The sequence below is a fragment of the Leuciscus leuciscus genome (genome assembly GCF_965113295.1).
Source record: "Leuciscus leuciscus genome assembly, contig: HAP1_SCAFFOLD_488, whole genome shotgun sequence".
Classification (NCBI taxonomy): domain Eukaryota; kingdom Metazoa; phylum Chordata; class Actinopteri; order Cypriniformes; family Leuciscidae; genus Leuciscus; species Leuciscus leuciscus.
Window position 1 is genome coordinate 13,872 of NW_028118251.1, and position 10,127 is coordinate 23,998.

The 10,127-nt window shown below is 38.5% G+C and overlaps 1 protein-coding gene across 1 annotated transcript; it reads right to left on the minus strand.

Moving 5' to 3' along the window:
• LOC309491729 (proline-serine-threonine phosphatase-interacting protein 1-like) lies at positions 1-7,989 on the minus strand. The gene is made up of 16 exons (XM_082190762.1): positions 7,759-7,989; positions 7,328-7,428; positions 7,181-7,255; positions 6,938-6,972; positions 6,741-6,847; positions 6,414-6,476; positions 5,708-5,812; positions 4,510-4,555; positions 3,966-4,045; positions 3,580-3,678; positions 3,396-3,492; positions 3,193-3,262; positions 2,389-2,423; positions 2,131-2,237; positions 1,479-1,819; positions 1-814 (listed from the first exon to the last, which is right to left on the minus strand). Exons 1-15 carry the CDS (start codon positions 7,786-7,788, stop codon positions 1,634-1,636), a joined length of 1,236 nt encoding a protein of 411 aa, XP_082046888.1. The 5' UTR covers positions 7,789-7,989; the 3' UTR covers positions 1-814; positions 1,479-1,633.
• Positions 7,990-10,127: the final 2,138 nt, after the last annotated feature.

Consider the following 10,127-nt stretch of genomic DNA (forward strand, 5'->3'; position numbering starts at 1 on the left):
GGTGTTTTAATTTATATTTACACAATTTAGTCCTAACATCAATCCATTCTCCAAACTACTCTGAAGAAAGAAAGAAAACTTGATTATTTGTTGATATGGTGGGTTTGGGCAGTTATTGCATTAATAAGTATTTATACTGTCAAACCAAAAATTATTCAGACACCAGATATCATTTTTTATATTTTTTAACGAGTGGGTGCAGTACACTATAGTTAATTTAGTTAATTAAGTGAGGGTAGCAAAAGAAAGTAAACTGTGACATATTTACCCAAAAATTATTCATACAGTGGACTACCAAAAATGATTCAGACACTTTGACCTAAATGAAAATACATTTTGGTTATATGTACCAAATATTTTGGGACTTTCTCCACTAGTGGTCGCCAACTCACATTTTTCTAGTCTTATGTAATTTTGGTCTCTTATATATATTAAATGTGCTGCTGTTTATATTTTGGGTAATTTTATTCCATATTAGCAGTTGGGTAACACAGAAAACTACCAACAAAGTGACCCAATAGGCTCAAACCTATGTTTGCACATCTCTCATCTCACAATACTTCTGATTATATTACAGGGATGTCTTCAGTTGAATGTCTTTATGCTTTGCTAAAGCATATGGGTTTTGCATGTTTTGAGAGGACTTGAATGCAAATTAGGGCACATGTTTATTTTGAATGGATTACTATGCTGTATACCAGACAAATAGGCCATGATAAACTATAGTAATTACGTAACAAAACTGTTAATACAAATTTTATACATATATTACAGTATACATGTATATATAAAAAGATATTAACATGCCTAACGCCTGGTTCACACCGGACGCCGAAGCGGCGCGGAACGGAAAATCACGCGCGGTCCGGCGCCTGCCTGTTCACACCAGACGCGTATTCTCCGCGGCTGTCGACAAGCGCTTCTGCTCAGTTGTTGTTTATTCAGAGCTATTTTTTACATCATGGGTAAGTAAATAACCTCATAAAATGAATACACCATGCTTGTTTGTAACCAAGAAGTTTGTACACTTATTTTATTAATCCGTTGTCGAGACACACACGCAGCCAGAGAGAGAATATGGTAGACAGTTTTTTTCTTTGTTTGTTTTCATCTTTCTAGTCTGTTTAGATACACAAATATGATCGCATTTGTCACTCGCGGTATTTTAATTTGAAAATTGCTTTTATTTTGACAATTGACCGGATGTCTCGTGTTTATTGGTGTGACTTTTATTTTATTTATTTTTTATTATTTTTTGACTTTTTTTTGACTTCCTGCCGGAATGGACGCGGATCACTCGCGGTCGCGCAAAAAATAGACCAGACGCCGAAACTGGCGCTTCACGGCGCGGGCCGGCCGCGGCATGCCGCGGCGCTCCGCGTCTGGTGTGAACGACACCATAGGTTGACATGGGCGCTGAAAGGAAGCGGCCTCCGTTCCGCGCCGCTTCGGCGTCCGGTGTGAACCCGGCCTAAGACTTTTGCACAGTACTGTATCTTAAAAAAAAATCCTAAAGATCCCTGTGAAGAAAGCTAATATCTTTCATATTTCTAGTACACGTAAATGTATTAATTCTACATCAACTTGTAGGCTGAAATAATTTGCAGAGAATCTTAGTAAAACTTGCTAAATTCTATTTGATAGGATTACATTCAGGCAGAGTGGCAGCAAGATGTGTACTGTGCGGTGAGATTTTGGTCAAGTACGTTCCAGGGACCAGCCCAGATATTCCATCCCTCCACGCTCTCCACCACCCATCCTCGCCTTGCTCAGTTATTGTGACAACTTGTCCTTTACTGACAGACAGCTCGTCATCTTCCTAGAAAGGGCAGGGAATGGAGTACACAACTCTGTTTAACAGTCTGTAAGGCCTATAAACTTTGTTTATAAACTTATAAAGCTTTTTACTTTTTAAACTTTTCAACAAGGACGTCAGGCAAACTGTGTTGGTTAAAATTACACTTATCAGGTTTTTTTTTTACACTTTACACATTTTATTTACGTCCTCTAAATCAAATTTCTCTAAATCAAACACTAAGTATTACTAGTAACAACAAATACTTGGACAAGTTTGTATCTCTGGGATAACAACTAACTATAAATAAATACATTGATACTGTATTTATTTACCTGAGCTTTAAAATCATATAACACCATGTACTTTTCCTCAGTTCCTCCTCCCCTTTGTTGAGCCGGTGTATATGTTCCACCCAAATTACTGCCAGCTTCAGGGCAGCCTGTGATGTAAGGACAGCGACGCTCAATGCTCCACATTCAACTACTTGACTTCGCTAAAATTCATTGTGAATTTAGTTTAATGCTCTTCGCATATTGTCATATCTTAAAGCATAAACTATAAGTTTAAGACTTCAGAGAAGGAATACTGACCACTAGAAGGTATCCTTGGACGCAGGACAGATAATCTGTAGAGAGTTCATATATAAAAGAGTTTCACAATCAAGTTTCAAAGAACAAAAATGGCTTAAAGTCCCCCTGTGGTGAAAATCAAGTTTTTAATGTTGTTTATGTCTATGTGGTGTTTTTAATGTGCTTAAACCATGTGCAAATTCATAAATCAACACCATTGCTGAGTATTTTCTCCTTAAAACTGCAGTGAACCAAAGACAGTCTTAAAAACACGGTTTGAAATCGATAGTTTTTCCCGACGTCAAAAACGACCTTGTAACCAATCACGTCAACGTGCCGGCGGGCTTTAGCATATCATTAACAGCGAACCAGTAGGGGAGTCTCGAGGGATGCCAATATTATCTCAATATTTTTTTGTTGATATGAAAAATTGGGTTGATTTATGAACTATATGCCCTTCTCCACTGACATTCTGAGTTCTTCAAAGCTTTTCTGATAATTGTTAGAAGGCAGGCTAATCATATTAATTACCATCATGTGTCCAACATTGTAAAGAGTGATACCATTGTGCAGCGTTTACCTCAGTAAGTTGGCCGAGTAAATCTGTGAGCGGGTGCGAGTGAGAGGAGGTGGGGCTAATTAGCATATTCATGGAGCCACATAAACTAAATGAAGCAAGGGTGTCGAGTTACATTCAAGCTACTTTTTTCCACAGGAAAAAAACATTTAAATGTAATTTTAGTGATCAAAGATGAGTTTTTAAGGGGGATAAAATGATTGATTACAGGGGGACTTTAACTCATTCTTAATTATTCAGACATTCACCTGTTCGTTTCAACCCTCCCCACTCCTCCATTGGTGTCCACGTCAGAGTAACACTGAAACTCAATGGGAGCTGAAGAGAGATGGAGAAGTGACTGTCAATTTATGTAGCATTTCTTAAAAGCATCACATCATCCTATGTCAACTCTTCAAAAAGAAAGCTGATACATTTCTGAAGAAAATCATGATAAATGTGAGGAATTTACCTGGGGGGCGACAGCCAGTCTTTTTCATCTTAATGAAACAGTTGTTGTCAGTGATGATGTCGCACTGCTCAAGAATCTTCCTTACTTCCTCATAGCACTACAAAAGAAAAGAGTTCAAATTGTAAATGTAAACAGCATTTAGCTAGGCTTTTAATTATAAAGATAGACGAAGGAGGACATTTACATCATCATCCCGGACGCACTGAATCGAAAGCAGATTGCAATGATCCCATAACACACAGCGCAAGATATTAATGCGCTCAGACTCCTGCTGCTGAAACACCTAGAAGGCGACACAAAAATTACAAAACATATTGTTCCTTTTGTAAAATGTTGGATGTAACTTCCTTTTAAATCACACCCAGAAGATTTTGTACAACTATTTTTGGCAATGACATTTTCTTGACTCATTTCAAGCTTTGTTCTACATCAGTAAACTTCAACGACGGAGAGCTATGACTGCTTATCACATGCCTATGAGATTGTGTTATATCTTACTTAGTCAGTTAGTTTTGCTTATTTCTGTATACACTCCTTCTGCTTACATGTTTCTGTATACACGTTCTTTACCTCACATGCACTCCTGTATGTGCTCTCCCAGTCCTGGGAAGTTTTCTCTAGTTGATCAACATTCCATCTGTATTGCTTTTCTGAACCAGCAAAGGAAATAAAATGAAGTCAGCTCTTCATTATCATTAACATGTCACAAATAGCTACTGCTTCACTTACAAAGTTTGGATATTTCCAGATATATTTCAAGCTCTCATATCTACATCACTGTTCAAAAGTTTGGGCTCAGAAAGATTTTTTTTAAATAAGAAATGAATACTTTTATTTAATTTTAATTTTTTTAATTTTTATACTTTCTAAGAATCCCAAAAAATGTGTCATGGTTTCCACAAAAATATTAAGCATTTTTTAAATAATAAGAAATGGATCTTGAACACCAAATCAACATATTAGAATGATTTTTTAAGGATCATGCACTTTCATCAACACTTAAGCTTTCAAACATATTAATGTTCATGTTAACAAACATACACAGACATTACATTGCATTTATATTCCTTCTGCCAGCAGGATTATTACAACAGAGAAGTTTGTTAGCACGAACCTGCCAGGTTGGCTGCTTGCCTGCATAATCTGGCCCTGTTCATCACCTACAACATAGTACAACATAGATTGATAAATAGCCATATTCAGTATTTGGACCTGACCTGAAGTGTAAGTTTACACATTAGCAGTATCTGTAACATATCAAAACTGTTCACTCAAAGACTCTATTCTAAAGAAATGAAAGTGTTGCACTGTCTGATGGTATTAGAGTTTCTTTAAACACTGAGGTCGAATGATGCCCAGTCAGACTGAAACAAGTTTGCGTTGCTTTAATCCTCATTTTGGCCTTACTGTGACCACAAACCTGCCATAGGTAATTTTTCACAACTGCCCAAAATTCCAGAATTAAAATGACCAGTTCCCCTGTAGTCAATAATTGTATCCCTTAAAACGCATCTTTGACCACCAAAATTACATATTTAAAAGTTTTTTTCTTGAGAAAAAAAATGTGTCATGCCTTAAAATAGCTTGAATGTAACTCTACAACCTTGCTTCACTTAGTATACGAGGCCCCATGAATATGCAAATGAGCCCAGCCTCCACTCAATCGCACCAGCTCGGAGATGCACAGGCTGAGGTTAACGCTGCACAATGGTATCGCTCTTTACAACGTCGGATACATGACAGTAATTAATATGATTCGCTTTTTGGTTGACTACATGATCAAACAGCTATAAATGGGTTGCTAATGTTACACAAACCATGTTCACATTCGCCATCTCAGTCTGCCTTCTTACAATCATTAGAAACGCTTTGAAGAACTCAGAATGTTGGTGGAGAAAGGCATATAACATCATAACATTGTAATATACATCATTTAAATAATTTAGCTATATTGCTAAATGTACATGATTTTTCATATCAACTGAAAAATATACCAGGGCAGGACCTGGCTTCTCTTGAGACTCTCCTGCTTCAGAGAATAGTTAATGATATGCTAAAGCCCGCCGGCACGTTGACGTGATTGGTTGCAATGTAGTTTGTGAGGCAAGAAACACCGGCGATTTCCAACTGCGTTTTTTAAACTGACTTTGGTTCACTGCAGTTTTAAAGGTTTGTCTTAAAGCATATTAAAAACACCACATAGACATATAAACAACATTAAAAACTTGATTTCACCACACAGGGTTTTTAACTTAGTGTAATTTTAGTGTATAAAAAGTTATAGTATGTGTTAAATGTTTACGCCCTCACACCTTTTCTGATTGCCGGTGGGTGGAGGTGTTCACGTTTGTCTTCTTCCCCACTGCTTGCTCAGCTTCATCAGCCTCCTTAAACCTCAGCTCATATAATCTTTTTGACTGTATAGGACATTCAGTAAAGAGAACAGATTCAAAGTGAGTAAAAGTGCAAGATAATCGAGAACAGGGAGGGGGGGTATGGAGCTCTTTATGTGTGTCTAAAACGTATCTCACTATCTGTGGTGTTTCTGTGGTTGTACAGCACAGGAAGTTCAAGTCTTATTATATCCAGAGACAGCATGCATACCTTACCTACAAACCAAACAACCTATTCTTTTATTTTCTCTTATTCCTCTGTCATCGTCTGTTTCTATTCTCTTTTACTTTCCTATCTCTCTCTCTACACATTTCTTGGTGGTCAAAATAAATGTTTGAGTTAGTCTTCAAAACCTAAGCCAACGAACAAACCCTGCATTTATCTAATGTGTGCTGTCTTATCATGTCCAAATACATTCTGAAAATGTAGTCACTGCATTCATGTTTCTTCTTTCAGTTTCTAACTCTCTTCCTCTTTTGGCTGATACTGAATTTTGGGTGGACCCTGAGAATGATGTTTCATTTATGCCCTGAACTACTAATGACAGTCATTTCTAAAATGGGAAACAAGAGGACCTAGGGTTGGAAAATAGATACTTGTTTTAATCTCATTTACAGTACTTACCTCCATGGTCTTCTTGTGCAACACCATTTTAGGCTTCTGAAGTTTTTCAATAATCTCTTCAAGCTAATTAGGACAGAAAATAGATACAAGATTCTATCTTTTATCAGTTGCATTATTCATTAATTAATTGGTGTTCACTCCTTACAAAATACAACAAATGGTGTCTAAGTTTATTTAAGTGATAATTTACAGTGTTTATGTGCTCAAAGGAAAGTGCCAGCTTCCTTCCTCTATACTGAATAACCACAGCAACAACCATGGAAACATATCTAAAGTGCTGGGCTGTGTGCATAATTTGTCTTGACCATTTGATTTATTTAGTTTTACCTTTTTTCTCTGTTCCCTCTGGTGTTCTCGAAACACCTCTATTTTGAGAACTTCCTCCTTTATCCTTTCAGATAGTTGGATGTGCAAGTTTCCTGCCTTTTCAATCTCTAGAAAACAATGCAACTCAAGTTGAGGACTCTAGCATTCAAGTATTTTTCTAGGTGCGAGGCAAAAAGCAATTGCATCACATCACATACCTGCTTTTAACGTGTCAAACGATGCCTTTAATGTTCTGAGTATAAAAAACAGATAGTGAAATGAGTACATAATACACACATTTGGCCTACCTTTGAATACATATAAAAAGTTCGGAAATAAGGTAGGTATAAGGTAGGAATAGTTAAGTTATTCAGAAGTGGCATTCACTGAATCAACACGTCATTTGAATTCAGAGTGTTTGAATTTGAATAAGTTTGCATGATATTCACAGACCAACTGACCCAATCTCGGATTGACCTTCTGCCTTCCGAGCAATCGCCACCAGATCTCGTCCATACTTCTCCTCCGCCAGCGCTCTGTGAAGGAGAGCAGTAGTCACACACAGACATTTATAGAGACACACAGACTTAATACCTCATTTTTCATACCTCATTTTCAACAGGTCTTCTACGTCTTTGCACATATGCCTGCCATCATGTAACCTCTGCAATATGGCATCATAACCCGACTGATCCATAAAGTCTGTACCCTAAAAAGACACCAAACATGCAACCTAATGACACTATGCAGTGGGGAACTGTTAAAAACAAGTAAACAATTAAATATGAAAATGTTCTTGAATAGGACTTTGCAAGATTATAGTTTTAAATGTAACTGCTCTTAAAACTTGACGTTAATAAAAGGAAATAGGCCTACACCCTATAAAACAAGTGCAAGTTTTATCAGAGTGAGAATTTTTACTAGTTCAATTCAGAAAACACAAAAAATCCATTATTCTTGAAATAGAAATATAAGTTGTATTTCCCGTAGTGAGAATTTTTACTTAAGTTTGAGAGGCTTACTATAAACAATAACTTACCCAAAAGGCATCGCAGAACAGTAAAGCCATCTTGAATGTTTAGTCCTCAGAAGTGTCTCCTGAACACCCACCGACAAAACCCCGCTGAGACAGATTACATTAAAGTTGCTGTAAAAGTGGAAGAAACACACGCTACAGAGGCAACAGTCAAATGAAAAGTTTGAAACGAGGAAGAAACTGCGTGGCGGTTTCAGCTGGTCAACTTTGATCTCTTGACGTCTATGCTCTCTGAAAGAGGAAGAATAATGTTGATGTCACTGTTTTAAACGGTTCAGCAGGCAATTTCTACTGAGATGACAATGAAATTGGCGTAACGATCAAACGAACTGATAAGATAGGCATACAGTTAGTTCAAACAGTCTATGTTTACGATTTTATGTCAACAGTGCACATTTGTTAAGGGATTTAGGTAGATATTTTTCATATATAGTTAGGATAAGGAACAAAGCAAAACAAGCTTAAATCGGTATAAAGCAGCAGTAAAAAAATAAATAAATCGCCGTTGTATGACATTGTAAACAAAAATCTGTCCTCTCGTCTCTTTTCCATTATCACTGTCCTGGCTGGCTGGCTGGCTGGCTCTCCTTTTTCTGGGCGAAGATTGCTATAACACACTTAAGCCAAAAGAGGGAGACACAACCCTCCAAATCTGAAAGAGTGTAGGCTAGTGTGGGGTACTTCAGATCAGACTTCACCTGGCTCAACAATGAGAAACCGATCAAGTGTCTGGGTGAGCAAGCATCACACTTTGGGATCAGTAGGCCAGTGTGAAAATCTAAACAGCCTCTTTGCAAAGAGGAGGTCCTAAAAGCTTGCCTTGTCTGTGCGCACGTGCAACAAGATGTACGTGTGTTGTTGTTGATGATGATAATGCAAGTAACACTTACAGGTTTGATCAGGTTTTAATCTGTGAATAAATCAACTATATATATATATATATATATAATTAACAAATGAAATATACTAATATGCAGTGGGGAGAACAAGTATTTGATACACTGCCGATTTTGCAGGTTTTCCTACTTACAAAGCATGTAGAGGTCTATAATTTTTATCATAGGTAGGCCTACACTTCAACTGTGAGAGACAGAAAATCCAGAAAATCACATTGTATGATTTTTAAATAATTAATTTGCATTTTATTGCATGACATAAGTATTTGATCACCTACCAACCAGTACGAATTCCGGCTCTCACAGACCTGTTAGTTTTTCTTTAAGAAGCCCTCCTGTTCTCCACTCATTACCTGTATTAACTGCACTGGTTTGAACTCGTTACCTGTATAAAAGACACCTGTCCACACACTCAATCAAACAGACTCCAACCTCTCCACAATGGCCAAGACCAGAGAGCTGTGTAAGGACATCAGGGATAAAATTGTAGACCTGCACAAGGCTGGGATGGGCTACAGGACAATAGGCAAGCAGCTTGGTGAGAAGGCAACAACTGTTGGCGCAATTATTAGAAAATGGAAGAAGTTCAAGATGTAGGTCAATCTCCATCGGTCTGGGGCACCATGCAAGATCTCACCTCGCGGGGCATTAATGATCATGAGGAAGGTGAGGGATCAGCCCAGAAATACACGGCAGGACCTGGTCAATGACCTGAAGAGAGCTGGGACCACAGTCTCAAAGAAAACCATTAGTAACACACTACGCCGTCATGGATTAAAATCCTGCAGCGCACGCAAGGTCCCCCTGCTCAAGCCAGCGCATGTCCAGGCCCGTCTGAAGTTTGCCAATGACCATCTGGATGATCCAGAGGAGGAATGGGAGAAGGTCATGTGGTCTGATGAGACAAAAATAGAGCTTTTTGGTCTAAACTCCACTCGCCGTGTTTGGAGGAAGAAGAAGGATGAGTACAACCCCAAGAACACCATCCCAACCATGAAGCATGGAGGTGGAAACATCATTCTTTGGGGATGCTTTTCTGCAAAGGGGACAGGACGACTGCACCGCACTGAGGGGAGGATGGATGGGGCCATGTATCTTGGCCAACAACCTCCTTCCCTCAGTAAGAGCATTGAAGATGGGTCGTGGCTGGGTCTTCCAGCATGACAACGACCCAAAACACACAGCCAGGGCAACTAAGGAGTGACTCCGTAAGAAGCATCTCAAGGTCCTGGAGTGGTGGCCTAGCCAGTCTCCAGACCTGAACCCAATAGAAAATCTTTGGAGGGAGCTGAAAGTCCGTATTGCCCAGCGACAGCCCTGAAACCTGTAGGATCTGGAGAAGGTCTGTATGGAGGAGTGGGCCAAAATCCCTGCTGCAGTGTGTGCAAACCTGGTCAAGAACTACAGGAAACATATGATCTCTGTAATTGCAAACAAAGGTTACTATACCAGATATTAAAGGACAAGTTCGGTATT

Excerpts from the sequence above, each read along its gene's own strand:
- LOC309491729 (XM_082190762.1), bottom strand. The coding sequence starts at position 7,788 with ATGGCTTTACTGTTCTGCGATGCCTTTTGG. Across the intron at positions 7,256-7,327 it reads GAAGACCTGTTGAAAATGAG|AGCGCTGGCGGAGGAGAAGT; the intron begins GTATGAAAAATG and ends TCTCCTTCACAG. Across the intron at positions 5,813-6,413 it reads TGCACAAGAAGACCATGGAG|TCAAAAAGATTATATGAGCT; the intron begins GTAAGTACTGTA and ends TGTCCTATACAG.